The 20,091-nt window shown below is 36.1% G+C and overlaps 1 protein-coding gene across 6 annotated transcripts in view; it reads left to right on the top strand.

Annotated features, from left to right (window-relative positions):
• The window catches only part of Inpp4b (inositol polyphosphate-4-phosphatase type II B), a 799,925-nt gene that overhangs the window by 567,006 nt on the left and 212,828 nt on the right, over positions 1-20,091 (top strand). For all 6 annotated transcript variants that reach the window (XM_046459556.2, XM_046459553.2, XM_046459554.2 and 3 more), the window contains one exon: positions 9,969-10,116. In XM_046459556.2, the coding sequence (XP_046315512.1) occupies positions 9,969-10,116 (148 nt within the window). The remainder of the gene's footprint in view (positions 1-9,968; positions 10,117-20,091) is intronic.

A 20,091-nucleotide genomic window follows, 5' to 3' on the forward strand; every position in this document is an offset into this window, starting at 1 on the left:
GACAAAGACAGCAGATGTGGAATTCATGGGAACAGCTGAATTCCGCACTTAAGTGCATTTACTTGGTGGAGTGAAACACTGTGGGTTAATGCTTTTCTCCATTCACGGTGGTGACAGTTGGTGGTGATATTCCATGTTTTTCTGAAGCTATTACTAAATGTCTTTACTCCAGGGAAACCCAAGGAGCTTTCTGACCATAGATTATTTATCACAAATATTTTATGAGTCAGTTTATATTAGGAAAGATCAGACTAAAAGAAAGTCAGTGTCATAAAGGCTAGATTTTTAGAAAGTTTTAAAAATACAAGCTAAGCACTACACATAAACTATCTCTGTTCAAAATAAAAAGTGCATTGTACTGGCATAGAATATGTATGACTTTGGCCTGTGTGTACCTTTGTCTTTTGTTCCATTTATTTATCTATATAAACTCAGCAACTTTGGAATAAATCCATTAAACTCCCAAGTGGTACTTTTTTTTCTTTTTTAATCTGTAGGCAAAGGGAGCTATTGACATTCTTCTCAAGGCTTTGTATTAATATATTATATGGAACTTGCCGGTCTCCAGTGAGTTATGAAGTACTTTTTGAGTGAGTGGGAGAGAATGTCGTATCTCCGTGTATTCTTCAGTATTCTATTTATATCTCCAGAGGTTTCATTTATAACTCAGGAAATTCTCTTATCTGTTGTAAAAAGAAAATCTCTTCACCCGAAGTTCTCACCCTTTTCATGGCCTATTTACCTTGCAAGTCAAATGTTTAAGTCAGGAATTTGGGGAATTGAGGGCAGGAGAAGAAGGAGGAGAAGGAGTGGTGGGGGCAGAATTTACAATTCCATAAGAATGAAATATAAGTACCTTTGCTGTATGGGAAAACAAACCAAACCAAAGACACAGTGATAAGTATCAGAGAGAGGAAGCTCTTATTTAGTTTGACTTTCTAAATATAGAGCCTATAAAATAAGGTAGTTAAAACATAGGCTTATCTCCTTAATTATTTATGAATTCATTTAAGCAGAATAGTAGTAAGAAAGCTGAAAGTTTTTGATGTTGGGGGATGGGCAGTGGGGAATTAGCTTTGACTGTATAGAAGTACAGAGGGTCAGGTCCCAAACCTGGGCATGGGGTTGGGGGTTCTTTTTAAGTCACATCAGGCCTAGTACCTTTCCCACTGCTGGCTTTTGTGGTAATCATGTAAGAGCATAGCCCAGGCTGTCTTAAGAACCAATGCCAGCCCTAGGTTTACCAACAAGCAGGTGACACCAGTGGACAGACAGGGTGGCCTCTTTGGACATCAAGTGGCCACATTAACCTCACGAGTCCTTAACGTCCCTTTTGCCTCTCTCATGTTTGAGGTGAGTGTAGCAGAGTTAACTTTTGCTTTGTTTTCCTTTTTAGAAATATTTTGTGAAAGTATGTACTTTAATCAGTTTCACATGGAGTCACATACAAACTCTGGCATTCACAGTTTTATCTCTGGGGAGTTGTCATTTACTGCCAAAATGCCTGCCTAGAGATCAGACTTCTCACAATATTATCAAGGAGACAATTCTCCCTAGCTATCTCAAATTCTCCTTTTTTTTTGTAAGATTACAAAGAATACTTTAGCCCTCAGATCATACATCACCATGACTCATCTGAGGAGCCACGGGGCCATGTCATAGAGCTCCCTGTTATCATCCTGTTTTGAGTGTGTTTTCCATCTCAGTGAGCATTAGATTGGATGCAGCATCTTCCTAGGTTGAATCCCGTACTTCATGACTTTGTCCTTTATTTCCTTTGAAGACCACGTTCATGCTGACTCTCAATATGTATGCTGTCCCTCGTATTCAAGGAGGGCAGCTCCGACAAGCTGTGATTTCCATGACTGTGTAGGTTGGGATCTAAACAAAGATGAGGGACTGGCTGCTGTCAGTCATAAATGCACGCCGTTTGCCTTCCTGTTTGGACAGTTTGTTGGTGTTTCTATTTCTTGCTTCACACAAGAACCACATCTTTCCTCAAAATAGGCCTCCATGTCTTGGATTCTTTATCCCTAAATAGGGTTAAACCATCCAGTACTGTTGCTTCTCAGAAGATGAAGGAGTGTAAATTATTGGAGAAGAGATGTTGCTATTTCTTTCTTTTCTTCTTTCTTCTTGTATTTATAGTATGCATTTTTTTTAAACAAGCATTGGACCCATAAATCTTTTATTTGAATTTCACATTGTCTAACATGCACCTTTTCCCATTGACCTAATAAAAGTCTTCTATCATGTAGAACTTGATCAATAATTTATTGGTAAAATAAAAATTTATTATTAAGAAATAAGAGTTTTCAGCCCTGCTGAATGTGCACCTTTGAAATTAAAAAAAAAAAAAAAAAAAAAAAAAACAGAGAAGATAGCAGATTCCCTTTAGATAAAGGCAATTTCTAACTCTAAACACACACACACACACACACACACACACACAAAAAAAAGAAAACAACAACCTGGGGCTTCTCTTTCTTTAATCTCATGGAGAAAAAGCTCTAAAAATTGAGGGACTTGGAGTTCCAATGTAGATACATTCCTCTCACTGAGAGCCTCTTAAAAGCACCGGGGACTGCCCCATCTTGTGATGGATGTGAGCATCAGCCAGTAGTGGACACAGGCCTGGCTAGAGAAATTTTTTCTGCTTCATGTAGAATCATAAATTTGAATTACCTTTTACATTACCATGCAACAGAACTAAATATTGAGATAACATTCTCATAAACTCCACCATCTGTGATTCATAATACTTTAAGAGATTGTCAAAAATATTTCCTTCTGGAATCCTTTTGAGTTCTCATGTATTCCAGCCAAAAAGCAAATCTTGCTTTTGCCTTTTTTTCTTCGTATTCATGTGGTGTTTTATCTATTACCTTGTCAAATGTCAGATGATATCATTTTATATTAACAAAATTACCATGTATTCTTACAAGTTTAGATAGATTTTTTTTCCCCCCTTATAACTCTCTGATCATAAAAATTTGGGCCCATTGTGGCTTGTAACCTTGGCCCTTGCTCCTTTTTAGTTGCCAAACATCTTTGCTCTTTTGCTGTTTCAGTAAACATGATGAAACCCACTCACCTTGCTCTTTTGGAATTTCCATACATTTTCATTCCTGGCGCCCAAGATATTTAGGATGGTAAGTGGCTTTAAATGAAAGAGTGTGTTTCACCAACAGTCAGTGGAACCCTCTTACGGATGCCTTCAACCACTTCAACTAAATACTTCAACTCTGTTCATGTTCTGTTTCCTTTCTTGCCCATCTCAGATAAACCAAAAGAACAGTAATAAAGGCACAAAGAAGATGTGGTCAAAAAGTTAACCTTCTGTGGAGGAATGGGAGAAGGACTTCTAGCCATGGTTAATCTTTCCCTCCTTCTGAAATCTGTGTCCTCCCTTAAAATGGGGATTTTAAGTATGTCCTTCTGTTTTCCCTTACCCCCTCTTCATTTAAACAATTGTAGGTACCCTGTCTGTGTCTGTTCTTTTCATATGAAAAGTAGTTATGGGAAACATTTAAGTTGCAAAGTCTAAGCTCTTTCCTGTGCATTGTTTGCATTTACATGGGCACCATGCCAGGTACAGGAGAAGAAAAACAAAGACAATGGGGAAAACAATGGCACAGGTCCTATCCCCCTCCAAAAAAAAAGTTCATATTCTTATGGGGGATATGGACCAGTGTATTAGTAAGCTTTTCATTACTATAACAAAATGCCTGAAGCAATCAACCAAAAAAAGAGAAAAGGTTTATTTGGACTCACAGTTTTGAAAGTTCTGTCTAAGATGATGTGGCTGCATTTACTTTACGCCTTTGACAAGAATGACATGTAATGATGGGAACATGTGGTAGAGCAAACTGCTCAACTCATGTGCCAGAAAGCAAACAAGAGAAAGGAAAAGGAGACCTGTGTTCATATCCCCCTTGGAGGGTATGCCTCCAATGATCTAAGAACCTTCCATTAGGCTGCTCTTCCTAAAGTTTCCTTACATACCAGGAGCACCATCTTCAGCACCAAACCTTTAACACATGGACCTGTGCAAGATATTCAGCGTCCAAACTATTACATGTAGTAAACTGGCAACTGTGGCATAATTGGCAAGCACTATGGCAGATGCAGTAAGAGGAGAGGCATCAGATGGAGGGAGGCAGAGAGGCCCAGGAAGGCTTCCTGGAGGAGGTGCCATCTGAGCTGGGTTATAGCATGATGACATGTGGCTCAGAAAGGGGGGTTTCTTTTGAGGTCTAGGGAATGCAGCAGAGGCATGTTGGCAGAGAACTTGGTGAGTTCAGTGGACTACAGGCCGCTCTTGGCTTCTCAGGATGAAATATGAACCCTTTTCTGGCTTTTCCAGTTGTACCCTTCGAGAAGGACTGGACTGAAGCAGATTCCTTTTTCTGTCCACCCAATATCTAAATCCAAATTCTGTAGAGTCGATTCACCAAGCGTCACCAATTGGAGACAAATATCACTTTCATATTTTATTATGGCATCTGTTACAGTTTTTCTTATTCTTGGCCTTCCGTCTTCAATGGAAGGCCAAGAGCTTCCGGGTTTGGCGGCATGAGGAAAGCAGTTCTTTGTCCAACTTAGCTTATATCCAATTTCTACTCTCGTTTTTATTATTTAAAACTGCGATACAATTTAGAATTCGTAACATACCTAAAGAAATGTCACTACATTTTCTTGTGAATCTAAATTTTTCAACAATTTATTTTTCCTATATCATTTTTTTAAAGGAATATCTCTTTGCTGTATTTTCTGAGGCCTTCTCATGTTTCTCTTTCCCTCTGTTTGCTTAGAGCCATGCTTAGGATACTGTTCTTATGATCTCTGTTTAGATTTTTCCATGCTTATCCAATTTTAAAAACAGCCAACTTACATTTCAGATGTATATATATCTAAGATATCTTCAAGCACAAATGAGGGTGTGCCAGTATCTAATTGGATTACAAGGACTTACCCTGAATACGTGTCATATAGCATTTGGAGAATAGGCAATGTATGCACATTAGGCTGAATAATTAAACAATTAAACAACTGCATAATTAAAACTACAGAATGAATGGATCCTCTATAAGAGTACACAGTACATTAAACTAGTGATTTTTTAAGTCCCTAAGCCTATAAAGTCAGATTCTATTTAAATATATAACTTCTGCCTTATCCTGGAGGCAAAAAGTGCTTGAAGATAACCACAGATGAGCTTTCCCCAGAGAAGTGTATAAAAGATAACCCAACGAAATAAGGGTTCCAGCTTTTGGATGATCCCTTGGACCCTGAATCGTATTTCCAAAATTCCTTGTCCAATCAACCCACTGGTATCCCCAGCAGTCCTTTGTTAACAGAAAAGAGAAACCATCCTGTGATAGCTCTGGTTTATTTTTCCTGCCCGAGGTTGCTTGAGCAGCAGTCTTTTTTATGTGTTATCTCTGTTGGTTTTGTTGAACATTTCCTTGGCATCTTTATTTTGAATTATTCAGAACTGCTACAGCTTGGCTTTCACAACTGCCGAATCCTGAGGAAAGGCAGGTGGCATGCTACCTTGCTAAATGTTATTTCCGGGAGAAATAATATAGACGTTTGAGTTGGGGGTTGCAATTTTGGAGTAAACTGTCTTGTGTTCATCTCAAGAGGTGAACCTAAAGGGGAACAGATTAAAATTCCCCCTAAAGGGGAACAGTTAAAATCTGGCCCAGTTTGGAACTTTAACCCTCATTAAGTCAGCATAAGACCATGATATGGTACAAAATACCTAAACTATCTTTCTCTTGGTAGAATCTGGCACATAATGTTTTTAACAATTGTTCTGGCAAAAAGCACTGTAAAAATTGGAGATGGAGGATACATGCAGGGCTGTCTTGCTACATTGAAATTGTTATTGGCCTAGTATATGGTCAAGAAAGCTGCTCCTACATGAAAAAATACTTGACACAATGGAGAATCAGAGCTGAAAGCCATTCACAAAGTCATTTACTCCCATGAACAGTTGGAGCATGTATGCAAAATTGCTGAAATCGTATTTCTGATACAAGGTAGAAGCATTTTAAAAAGTTGGCCAAAGCATTTATCATTTATGAACCATTGTTTAATATTGGATGCATGAGAACTATGCCATTATTTTAATGTGATGATGACTAACCCCACCATGAAAGCAAGAATTTTGAGTTGAGATATTTTAGCAGGTCTTTTTGTGACTAGTGCAATGAACTTGCATCAAGGTTTAAGGTCAGATCATACTTCCTCATTTTTATTATTATGTCCATCATATAGTATTTTCTGATAAACACTAGGTCTCCTTGCCTCAGACATAGCAAGTGCTCAGGAAGGAATGCTGGTGGATCTGAGTTGCAAAGTAGATCCCACCATATCTGCATTTAGATACTGGTTAATGTATACAGTTTAGTGCCAACGTTTGAAGACATGAGTCTTAAAAATCAGAATCTATGAAAGGAAAGTTGTGCAGAATATTTTTGAGGGAGGGGGCATGATTAAGCTGCCTGACTTTTTGATCATTTTCCCCAGGTATTTCCTTCAAAAATAACAGTATTCACGTGTTGTCTTTGGATGATGTGTGCCTGGTGTCCAAAGGAGCGTCCCCAAACTCATTAATCAAACTGCTCTTGATTTCTGCTTAAGTGACTTAGTAGAGGTTTCTTTTTAGAACACAGGAAAAAAAAACACATTAAAATGGAAAGCCAAAAAACATGTCAAAAGTTAAGTGATATATTTGGGGTTAACAGAGAAAATATTTTTCTGCTTTCTCACATAATTCAAAATGTGAATTTAAAAAAAATAATTATTTACCTATAAAGGGCAAGAAACGTCCGATGATTCTACTTGACTGTATTTTGGATGATATAAAGATTCTGTGTAATTAAAAAAAGAGAGAGATTAAGACATAGCACCTATATTGATTGAATATTTATGTGTTATGCAACAATTTGGATATTTTAGGGATTGAAGTTTTTGTTTTTCCATAAAAGGAAGCATTAATATTCCTAACCATGTGATACATATTAGAATTCATGAGATCTCATCCATATGATTTAACCTGACTGACACTATATTGCATTCAATACATATTTCAACTCTAGAGATATGTTAACAGAAGCGGTAGTAAAATTCTTACATCTCTGAAACATTGTCACTTTAAAAATGAATGGAATCATGTAGTTTCTTTTATTGACTGACAGCAAGTTCTTCTATTTTAGATGAAAGGAAATAAATATAATGAAGGCTCTGTATGTATTTCTGATAGAATCTAATTGACAAAACTTAAATGGTCATGAATATATTCAAAGGATAATCTCTTTGGGCACACAGCTCTAGATTTTAAAATATTTTCTCTCAGCACACTGGAAATATTCTACTGTTTTCTGGCCTCTCTTGGTCCTGTTGAAAGGTGAAGCTGCTGCCTCATTCTTGACAGGGATATGTAAAATTTACCAGAGATTTGAATCTGTGGGTTGAAGAGTGGGATGCTTGACATCAAGGTCTCTGCTGTAATCGATGCCAATTGTGATAATGATAATGCTCAGAGTATCCCTTTGAGAATGGATGGCTGCAGAAGAATGGATAAACAGATTCTCATTTCAATGCTCAGAAAGATATTGTATGTTTATTGAAGTAGTGAATGAGATATGGTTGTCTTACAGAGCCCTAAAAATTTTGAAAGGTATTTATGCCTAAATATTGAGGAGTCCTGGGCCACCATGCTTGATATTTTTTAAAGTGTAGCATCCACTTCAATATCAACTATATTTTAATCAACTTTTTTTGATAAACTGTAGCCAACTAATAATAGATGCTTGATTAGTGATTGATCTGAGGTTTTATTGCCCACTAAACTTTAGTGTATGTATGTAACAAAGATATTCATTGCCCAAAAGCAATGGGAAAAGCATTCTGCCCCGAAAGATATGGCTTGGAAGTGTGTGTGAATTCTGGTTTTATGAAATGTACTGTGTCTTATCCTACCCACTGAGCCCCCACTCTTCCTGAATCCTTTTAAATCTTTGGTAGTATGACCTGTTCTTCATCTCTAGTCATTGTACACTTGTCCTAGATAGTTTGTCCATTCTCTCTTAACTAGCTTCTGACAATCTGTGATTTCAGGAAAGTGTGGTGTAGACTCACTGGCACTTTAAAATATATATAATATTTGAATTTTGATAGACCATCCACCAAAGAAATGAACCTTTCTGACATACAAGATTTTTTATTAGTAGGGCTTTTTGAAACTTGAGAAATAACGTATCAGTTTTCACCTGTTAAGTAAGTGTATAAAGATGACCAAGAGTAGTCAGAAGAAATTCAGAGATACATTTGTTGAAGTGTATATTAAAGTGGTAAAGAACTTATTTAGTATGCATGAGGCTCTGGTTTTGATCCCAAGCAGTGCAAAAAAAAAATGTGTGTGATGTGTATGTACTTATATTTTCGTCTATATTTACAGGCACAAATGCTTTATAAAAAAACTAGAAGAGAAAGCAGTCAATAGGTAGTAAATCAGAGAACCACACTTGCCACATTTATGAATTGGAGTTGGATATATATAATTTTTTCCATATTTTTATTAGGGCTTTATATTTGTATATAATGGAACTCATTGTTATATGTTTGTACGTGCATACAATATAATAATATAATTTGGCTGGTATCATTCTCTAGTTTCTTCTTTTCGTCCTTTCCTCCCTCCTTCTGGTCCCTTTCCTCTACCGATCTCTCTTCAATTTTCATGAGATACCTCACTACTCTTTAACTTCCGTGTATGTGAAAAAAGATATGGCCCTTGACTTTCTGAGTTTGGCTTATTCCCCTTCACATACTGTTCTCAATTTCCATCCATTTTCCTGAAAATGACATAATTTCACTGTTCTTGATGGCTGAATCAAAACTCCCATGTTAGTCACCATTTTTGCTGCTATAACCAAAAGATCTGACAAGAACAATTTTATAGGAGGAAACATTTATTTGATGCTCACGGTTTTAGCGGTCACAGACAGCTGACTCCATGGCTCTGGGGCCAAGACAAGGCAGAACATCATAGCTGAAGGGTGTGGAGGAGGAAATGGGCTCCCGACATGAAATCAGGAAGCAAAGAGACAGCTCTTCTCACCAAGGACAAAATACGTATCCTAAAGGCATGTGCCAATGACCCACCTCTTCCAGCCACACTCTGTCTGCCTACAGTTACCACCCGGTTAATCCCCATCCCAGGATTAATATACTGATTAGGTTAAGACTCAAAACCTGATTATTTTACCTCTAAACTTCCTTGCATTGTCTTAATACATTAGCTTTTGGGGGGTATCCAATATGCAAACCATAACAACTCCATTGTTATATATATCATATTCCTTACCCATTTATCTGTTGATGGACACTTTGGCTGGTTCCACAGTTTGGCTGTTGTGAATTGTACTACTATAAACATGGGTATGCATGTGTCACTATAATATGATGACATAATTCTTTATGATAAAAAGTGAGAAGTGGTTGGTATAGCTAGGTCAGATGGCGGTTTCATCCCTAGTCTCCTTAGGTACCTCCATACTGATTTCTATAGTGGTTGTATTAGTTTACCATCCAATCAACAGTGTAGAGACGTTCCTTGTTCCCCATATCCTCTCTGGATTTGTTTGTATTCTTAATGGCTGCCATTCTAACCTAAGTTAGATGAAATCTCATTATCGTTTTAAGTTGCATTGTTCTAATTGTTAACTCTGTTGAATATTTATTTATATATTTGTTAGCTAACAAAGACTATGTTTTAGAAGCTTCATTAAAAAGGTTTATAAAAATAAAATCCTTAGAAATTCAAATACACTAATGAATTCTGATAAATTTTTGAGCCAATAAATAGAATGTTACCCTGATTAACATTAATTTTGCTTCATCTGATATGCATTTGTTTGTAATTTATCAATTACCTTTTTCTTTTTTCTTCCCAGTGTTCAAGAATCCAGTGTGTAAATTATATAGATTTCCCACGTCTGACAATAAGTGGATGCAGATCCGGGAGCAGATGTCAGAGAGCATACTTTCTTTTCATATTCCCAAGGAACTGATTTCCCTCCACATAAAAGAAGATCTGTGTAGGTAAGAGAAAACCATTTATCATTGCCTCTTACATTACTTATTTCTTCACATCCATTTTTAAATTTTTTTGAATTAACAAATTTATAAATTATGTATGTTTATCATCTCCAACTTGTCTTGAAATATACATATTGTGATATACATGCATACAATATAATGATATAGTTTGGCCCTTACCTTATAGAAAAGGTATTGATTAAAGGAAAAGTGATATAGAAGAGGCTGGTCATCATTGTCCCTAGGCAGTATTCAGAATCTAACAGGTTTTTATAGCTAATTGACCTAAATTAACATATGTAGTAACTCATATACTTATCACTAATTTTTACCTACTCTTTTTCTAGAACATTTTTTTCATAAAGTGTGATGATAACATACATATTTAGACCTTCACTGTCTGCTATGCTAAATATTAAAATATCTTGGCCCTATCGGCTATTGATCATTTAAAATATGCTTCCCAGTTGGAATGTTCTGTAGGTTTATAATACACATGAAACCTCACATTCTTAGTGCACTCACTACACACACACACACACACACACACAAGTAATTTAATAATGAAATGTTAACATTGCGGTTATATTGGGGTTAATTTAAATTTATTATATTTAATCTTAACTGACTTTTAATTTTTTACTTTTTAAATATATCAAATAGAAAATTTAAAATTACAAATGTGATTTTCTTTTGTGGCTTGAATAAGCTGTACGTCTTGTGGACAGCTTGGTATCTAATCAATAACTTGAGCTTTGACCTGTAAAATAATTCTTACATCTTTAACTCATCTACTTACGATAACTGTTTCTTAAATTCCAACTTGAATTAAAGAAGAGTAGACCACCTCCTTGGACCACTCATTTGTAGCAAGGCTTTAAGATATTTGTTGGTCTGAAAAATCATTTAAGATAATGGATAAAATTTGCTATGCAAGTGGGCAGTATTGCACCACAGAGTTAAGTCAGTAGCTATAGTAAAAATGGCAGAAGAATTTAAGAGCTTATTGGTTGATTAGACTGTCTCTGAATCATGACTAATTAAATAATTTGTTTCTTTGTCTTTTAAACAAACCTGTCCTGACTTTTAAAATGTTTAATACTGTGTTACATTACACTGAATTCCTTTAAGGCTCTAAATCTGAGATAATTTGCATTTGTTTTAATGGTTAGTAGTCTGTAATTGCTGAAATATAGGATTTAATGGTATTATATGCCTTCTGTAGATATAAAGTCCCCAGGGATTCCTGTTGACCCATGCCATCAAGAGAACAGAGACAGGGCAAGTCAGATCTGCCAGGTACTGACAAATTTGGTTAGGGTTCCTATAACTGCATAAATACTATATACCAAAGGCAAAAAAGAGAGCAGAAACTGAATTTTAGGAGAAATCAGGCAGGAAACTGAATTAGAAGGACTTCTGGATCTAGGGCAATAAAGCATGAAAAGGAAAGAGGGAGACAGCAGAGTGAGGAAAATCAGGCCCCAGAAATCAGGCAGCAGGTATCAGACCAATCAGACTCAGGTCCAGAGAGGTTGCAGCCCAACCAGGAACTGATGGGCTACAGAAGAGCCAGCTGCAAGAGCAAGCTTTAATGTGAGCCAATGGGCCTTCAGTGTCACCCTTGCCTGGAGCAGTGGCATGAATAGGCAGAGAGCAAGGACAGATCCCAGGAGAGAGAAGGAGGCTTACACAGTAAACAGCAACACAGAGATTGGGCCTTTGAGGTCCTGAGAGAGTCATCCTCCTCAACATGGTTGTGTTCGGACCATTAGACACCAAGAACCACCCATGCTAAAGCCCTTCAAGGACCACCATTTTTCACTAAAAGGTTGGAGGCAGCAAGTTCTCACAGGATTAGAGGATGAGAAAGGACCCTCAGAAGACAAGCATGAATCTCGGGTGCCAGGCAGGACCTAGCACCTTTGATCAGCTGAGAGACAAGGAAAAGGATTTGTGAGATGAGATAGATTTAAGTTGTGACTATACCTTACTCTATATATGGTACCCGAATAGCCGCACCTAGTTTAGCCAGTCCCAGATTTCCACTAAAACACTCACAAAGGCTCAGAAAATGGAAAATTATGGCACTTCAAAAAATACTGAAATCTACGGACATGATACATAGGAAATTTTATATAACAATCAATTTTAGGCTGATATTATAGGGTTGAAAAATCTTGGTTAATGCTATTTAATTTAAAACTTTAACAAGCTAGTAAAAGAGAAGATACAGAGAAAAACCTACACTATGTCCCAATGTCTCTCTGATCATTCGTTTGGAAACATCTCAGAGAATGAGCAGCTGGCCTTCTGGGGCACATTTCCTACCTCTGAGTTAACCACTATGATATCTCCAACCCCTCTTCTATTCCACTCCCATCAGTGTCTCTCAGTCCACTCGCTATTAGAAAATCCTCAGGAGAAATAATGAGCAGAGAATATGGAAAGCCCTTTGTTATTTCTGTTGTTCATTTTTTTCTTTTAACATGCAAGTGTTGTTCCCCTACTCTGTTCTCTTGTTATTTTTTTTCTCTCTCTTCTTTTCATATGCATTCATAGCAAAATATTCACTGACACACGGAGAAAGCTGGTGGGCAGTTTTGGTGGAGAACAAGGATCATTGCCTCTAAATACAAGGTTCCATGGCCAGAGATAAAACTAGTAACTGGGATTATTCAGAGAAAGTCAGATTTCAATTTCAGGAAACCAAATGACATAAAAACCTGTTCGATTCTTAATACTGCCTAGAGACAGCGATGACCAGCCTGTTCTATATCACTTTTGCTTTATTTGATACCTCTTCTATCACTAGAAAGTGTTAATAAATTCAATACTGAACCTTTAAGAACGTTACAAAGGAAAGAGGAGAAAAAAGAAATCACCCTCGAGACTCAAAGGGAAATAAAAAAAAGTACAAAAGTTGACTAGCCATCTGAGTAGAATGTCAGAAGATATGATTATTATGAAACAGAATCAGAAACCCACAGGAAAAGAACCATTGAAAGGGAAAAGGACAAGAAGAAAGTGATAATAGAGCAAGTAATGAAATTTTAAAGTGCAGCAGCCAAATTAAATCCACAGAGCCAGCAGAGAAGATTTGACACTAAGAAATCATCTCAGTAATGTAGAAGACAAATATGATAAACTCTCCCTAAATGTTAAACAAAGGTGGAAAAAGCTCAAAAGGATGAAAGAGATGTTTGATGTGCAGTGCAGAAGCGGGAAACTGCTAAATAATTTTAAATATTCTTAGGAGAGAGTAGTGTGTGCAAAAGGAAAGCAATGGCTGGGTATCTGTGTCCACAGGGGTGCCTTTTTCCCTTACTGCCCAGGTTGGACTAACCTTGTACTTCTCTGCAGAACCAAATGGCAGAAGCCAACGGAATAATGTCTAATGATTTCTGAGAGGAAAAGGCTGTGACCCCACATTATTATTTAGGGTCAGGTTATGAATTTTTTATGAATGAAGGCAATGGAAATGACATACTTAAATATGCAGGAGCTCAGAAAATGTCATCCACAAGCTTTCTTACAAAACCTACATGAGGATATGTGTCATCTAGTAAGTTAAATGAAAAATTCAGTTTATGGAGTATTCCAGATTAGTACATAAATTGTGATACAAAATTAATAAATAACAAAATATAAGAAAATGAATTGCTAATGTAAGAATAGAAAGTCCTTCAAAAGTACTTACACAACAGTTTTCTTTGTGAGGTGGAATCCCCAGCCTGGACAAAACTCTTCTCTGAAATACTTTTCTCAGCTGCTGTCCCATTACTTTTATTCAGATTCTAGAAAGAATCTGGCCCTGCTTGTCTTCCCTCCCAGCCCCACAATTAGATGGACTCTGACTGAGATGCCATAGTGCTGTTTTCTTTCAGGACTTGTAAACAATACAAAACACTTCATTAAAGCACTTGGAAATCATCCCTTGGAGAATTATTAATAAAAAAGCTTTGAAGTTTTTCTTCAGGAAACAACAAAAGAGATCATTGCCTGGGTAACTTTACTTAGGTTCATTGTTAGGGATGCATAGCATTTTCTATATAACTGTTTTCTTATAACTATTTTTTGGATCTTTAAGATAAATATTGAGTAAATCATTACATTTTGGGTGAAGGGTACTAAAGCATATTTAGTTAACTAGTAGCAGATATAAACTATCACTAAGTCTTTTTTTTTTTTTTGTACCAGAGATTGAACTGAGGGGTGCTTAACCATGGAGCCACATGCTCAGCCTGTATTTTTATTTTTTATTTTGAGACAGGATCTCACTAAGTTTCTGAGGCTGGTTTGAGCTTCTCCTGCCTCAGTCTTGTGAGCCTCTGGGATTACAGGTGTGCACCACCACACCTGGCCCTTTTCATATTTTGTTTTGTATAATAACTGTAGAGATAGATCGATCGATCGATTGATAGATAAATAATAATAGATTGAGAGTTACAAATAAAGGTATACTTTCAAAAAAGAGAAAACTCAGTGAATACAGAATGAACTCAGTCATGCCCTACCTACATCAGCAGTCAGTGAAAACTTTTCCTTGAGCGCCAGAATTAAATATTTTTATCTTTGCAAGGCATATGGATATCTGCTATTTTAACCCAAAGCAAGCGTAGGCAGCGTTTGAATGCTATTTTTCAACAACACTTTGCTTAGAAAAGCAGGATTTGCCTCTTAATTCCCATGATGAAGAATTTGCTAACAAAGGCAGTCCTTACCATCTATAAAGTCTGGATTACGAAAATCCTAGACGTGCTTTCATGATGCTTTAACTCTTTAAATCTCCTTTTTTATCCCAGCTTTGACCTTTCATGTAATTAGCTGATAGCCAAAAAGTCAACAGTACTGAGTTGGTGTGTTACCATCTCTCTATAGAAGTGTTTAGGTATTTATTTGAATATTTTCTTACTTTAGTGCCCTTATTTTATTTACCAAGGCTTTAAAAATGGAAAATTAAAATGACTGCAATGAATTGATGTAGTTTCAGAAATTCACAGATAGATATTTCCTTAAATTTGATTATGGCTTTAATTGGGAAAGAAAATAGACGTTAAGGAAAAGAGGGAAGAGAATTTTAGGTCTATGTAGTCAAAACAGTGACTTAAAGACAAGGCATATTAGTAGTTTCATAATTTTTTTAACTTATTAAGAATAAAATCTCACTCATCACATAAAAGCATAGTATTATCTTTCACACATGGAGGTTGGTGTGTATTCAACAGAGTGTGTTTTTGTGGGTTAGTTTGCAGGGGTCACGTGTGTGCACTGTGGGCTTGTTGACGTAGTGCTCACATACGGGGTTGATGAGGAGAACGGTGCCCTTTGCAGCCAAGCTTGACACTGAGTGTAAATGTTCTGGAGGGGACAGAAGTGTGCAGCAACTACCTTCACGTCAGTCAGGCACAGTGTCTGTTCTTGCCTGCAGGTGCCACCCAAAAACACCCTCGCTCTTGGTCTCACAGTTAATGTGACATTTGGACTCCACATGAACTACTTTTATTAAATTTGAAATTGTTTGTAGACTGATTCTTGGGGCTATGGCAGAGTTTAAATCCTTTGGAAACTCCCTCTGATTGGCCTCAGCTTAGCACCTTCTGAGTTCATGTTCACATACATAACAGCTCTTGAATCTGCAGTGAAGTGCTTTCAAAACACCATGCTTTGAATTTTATATCATGATTTAGGTCCAAAAAAATTTGCCATCAGGGAACTTAGACATCACTCAAGTTATGTTTACTGCTGTGAAGAAAGGCTCATATTGTGCCTAGTAATTTTCTGATTTCTTGCTTTGGAAGCCATGGTTTACAAATATATAGAATACATATTGAATTTTTACTTTGAATATCATACATTCCCATTATAAAAATACAGTAAAGGGCTGGGGCTGAGGCTCAGTGGGAGAGCACTTGCCTTGCACGTGTGAGGCACTGGGTTCAATCCTCAGCACCACATAAAAGTAAATAAAAGATATTTTTTAAAATATAGTAAAAATACAGAAAATATGGAAAAGGAAAATCATTCTAAATTCCCTGTCAAGAAGGAGAAATAGAGTCTTTAATTTTACATTCTCTATCAGCTTTGTAAGCTTCATTGTAGTAAATGGAATTTGTACTTCCATGACCATCACACACTGGCATCAGCTTAATTTTCTTGCATATCTGAATTGTATTATAAATCCATCCATGATTCTATTTCATCTGAAATGAAAATGTAGGCTACTAATCACTTAAAATATTTCATCTTAATTTTGATTAATACATCAAAAAGCCAGAAGGAAATATACTAGCATAATCACATTGATTGTTCCTAGGTGGTGAATTTAGAATGGCAATTTATTTCACAGCTATATAACATTAATACACTAACCCTTGAAAATAACATAGAATACTTAGACTTGCCAATTAACCATAGCTCCACTTCCTATAGTTTGAAAGCTTACATTCATTCTAAATATCAAAGTCTACTCAAAACTTAGCTCCATTCAGGCCTGATTTTTAAAATTTGGGTGATTCTCTTTAGGAAAATTGCTAGTCCTTTAGAACTTCACTTGTCCCCTTCCCTACCTTAAGACAATATATAAGTAAATTAGGTGGGCTTACAGTATATACATAGCATCAAGAACAAAGGGATTCTTGATTCCTTGTGATATCCTTTGGCTGTCTACTGGTTTCTACTATGGGATGATTGGTAATCACTGAGATGCATGGGTTCCATCTTCCTTTCAGGTGGTTTCTCGGCATCCCATTGGGGTTCCTGGGCATCTGATATTCAAGTAGTTACCCTTCCTTGCTTTTTGGTCGTGGTCTTATACTTGCATCAAAACACTGACCTTTGCAGCAATTCTACCATTGTGGATGTGTGGAAGCCTTTAGATTTCTAGACACCAGACACAGTCAATATGCATCTAGGAGCTTTCCACCATCATTTCCACAGTATGGCTTAGCTACCACGTTGAATCATTGTTAAGGCTATGGGTCATGAAGTCCTGTATCCTTGCCTATGTGCTTTATTGAAAATCATACTCTATCACATATCATTTTATAACCTCATTTTTTCCAGTATGTTATTAATATTTTTATACCTTTCTAAGTGCTTTTCTAAAATGTTTCACATAGTTACATGATGTTCTGTCATGGAACAGCTTAATAAAGTACATAAAAATTGTTGCTTATGTTTTTATATATTACATAATATGAATAATTTTAATGAGAAAATCATATATATCTTTATTATCCTTTAGGCTTAAATACTAGAAGTAAAATTGCTGAAACAAGATGTGTGTGTTTTGTGGCTTTGGTTTCATAGTTCCTAGTTGCCTTCAGAAGTTTGCATCTATTTTCACTTCTGTAACTACATATGCACACCTTCAACTCTTACTAGTTTTCAAACTTTTTTAATTACTTGTGTAGTTGAACATTTGTCTATATGTGTATTATAGATACTGGCACAAATGCACATAACAGGACTGTGTGGAACTAAGATGTTCATCTTTTCCTTTTGATTGGCAAGAGATATTTATATGACTAGTATATGTTTTATAACATTTTAAAAATACTATTTCTAATTTTATGTTTTACCTTATATACTTATTTGTATTATGAAGTTGTATGTACATTTTGTGGGTTTTTTCCCATTGTTCATAGAAAACTTGTTTTTAGTCTCAGAGCAGTTCAGTATCAATAAAAGTTTAACATGTTTCTTTATTTTACATTTTGGAATTTTATTATCAGGAATTTATTTAATATAAAATGAGGTAGTAAGTTGATTACATTTCTAAAAATTTAGTCAATTTTCATTTCTTTTTTACTTCCTTATGGTTTTTGCCCAATAACAATGTGTCTTCACCATCATCATCAAAGTAATCAAAAATATTAAAAAGTATTAGTTAAAACAAATTTACCCTAAAAATGGATATCGTTGGAGTATTTGTTTTTTACATTCATGAGTATGGTCCTGTCATGCCATCTCTTCTACATTCAAAAACACTTTTATAGTCTTTTTTTTCATAGTGTTTTATATTTCTTTAAAGAATTAATGTTTGATTTTTATTGATTTTTATTTTTATTTATTTTATTTTTATTTTTATAAGAATTAATTTAAAATAATTCCTATGGACTTATTAATGCTACTCTTATTTTCTCAATCAAATACTAATGTTTTCATCAACTTTCTTTTAAAAAAATAGACTTCTTATATGTATCACATGTTGTTTGTTTAAATGATGAAATGATCAAAAACTATGAATTTGTAATGAATCTTAGGTGCATAAACCCTGCCATGTGTGTTGCCATTTTTAGTGTTTTTGAAAGTTTTTAATTCTAGTTTTATTTCATTCTGGACCAGTTGTTATTTTGTAAATTGTATTTCATTTTAAAGATATTAGCATTTTGTCCCCCCCATGTTTTGTTTAAACATTCTGAGTAATTAGTGGTTTTCTTACTTGTTTTCCTTATAAAGTTTTTCTGTTATTTTATAAATACTTTAAAATAAATTATGCTTTGTATCTGAGATGTAGAAATTTATAATAACTTCTTCAAACTTGAAATTATTATTATATTCTCAATCTCTTACTGTTTTTTCCATCTTTTTTTTTTTTTTTGGCTACTTGATCTATCAAAGGTTAAAAGATTTAGATGATAAAATCTTTCTTAAAGATAGCTTTGTCATCACAACAAAATCAACAGACATTAGCCTTACATTTCTGGCCTCTCTGCAGCATCCACCTGCTTCTGGGAAAGGCTGCCATCACCTGTGGCAGCAGGAGCCAAATGTCACCTGACTCGCCTGCTGTGTCTCCTCCATGGGCTCCTCTCCTGCTTAGTTCTGCATTGCCTCTCTCACCACATGCTGCTTGTGATTTGTCACATTTACTCCCATGGAGTCCACTGTGGGCTCTATGCCATTGTTTCCAAATCCTTTAACTCCCACTTATCTTCCAAGCTCCAGATACCTCTCTTCCACCACCTGCTGTCTATGTCTATTTACAACTTGCGGTTACTCCACATGCCTAAAGCTGAACTCATCTGTCTCCTTTCAAAACCATTCTTCCTTGCATTTTCCCTTCTCTCTCCCTTTCCCTCCCACCTCTCATCCCTGTTTAATGTTAATCTTCTTCTCATGCTCTTCGACCCTACTCTGTTCTTAGTTACTCTCCTTATATCAAAGAAGACATTTGGCATTTGTTTTTTAGGGATTGGCTAGCTTCACTTAGCATAATCTGCTCTAATGCCATCCATTTCCCTGCAAATTCTATGATTTTGTCATTTTGTAATGCAGAGTAATACTCCATTGTGTATAAATGCCACATTTTTTTTATCCATTCATCCATTGAAGGGCATCTAGGTTGGTTCCACAGTCTAGCTATTGTGAATTGTGCTGCTATGAACATCCATGTAGCAGTGTCCCTGTAGCATGCTCTTTTTAGGTCTTTAGGGAATAGACCATGAAGGGGAATAGCTGGGTCAAATGGTGGCTCCATTCCCAGCTTTCCAAGAAATCTCCATACTGCTTTCCAAATTGGCTGCACCAATTTGCAGTCCCACCAGCAATGTACAAGTGTACCCTTTTCCCCACATCCTCGCCAGCACTTGTTGTTGTTTGACTTCCTAATGGCTGCCAATCTTACTGGAGTGAGATGGTATCTTAGGGTGGTTTTGATTTGCATTTCTCTGACTGCTAGAGATGGTGAGCATTTTTTCATGTACTTGTTGATTGATTGTATGTCCTCCTCTGAGAAGTGTCTGTTCAGGTCCTTGGCCCATTTGTTGATTGGGTTGTTTGTTCTCTTATTGTCTAATTTTTTGAGTTTTTTGTATACTCTGGATATTAGGGCTCTATCTGAAGTGTGAGGAGTAAAGATTTGTTCCCAGGATGTAGGCTCTCTATTTACCTCTCTTATTGTATCTTTTGCTGAGAAAAAACTTTTTAGTTTGAGTAAGTCCCATTTGTTGATTCTAGTTATTAACTTTTGTG

This window comes from Marmota monax, unplaced genomic scaffold (genome assembly GCF_021218885.2).
Source record: "Marmota monax isolate L192 unplaced genomic scaffold, Marmota_monax_Labrador192_F-V1.1 WCK01_AAM20220418_F8-fsc00039, whole genome shotgun sequence".
Classification (NCBI taxonomy): Eukaryota; Metazoa; Chordata; class Mammalia; order Rodentia; family Sciuridae; genus Marmota; species Marmota monax.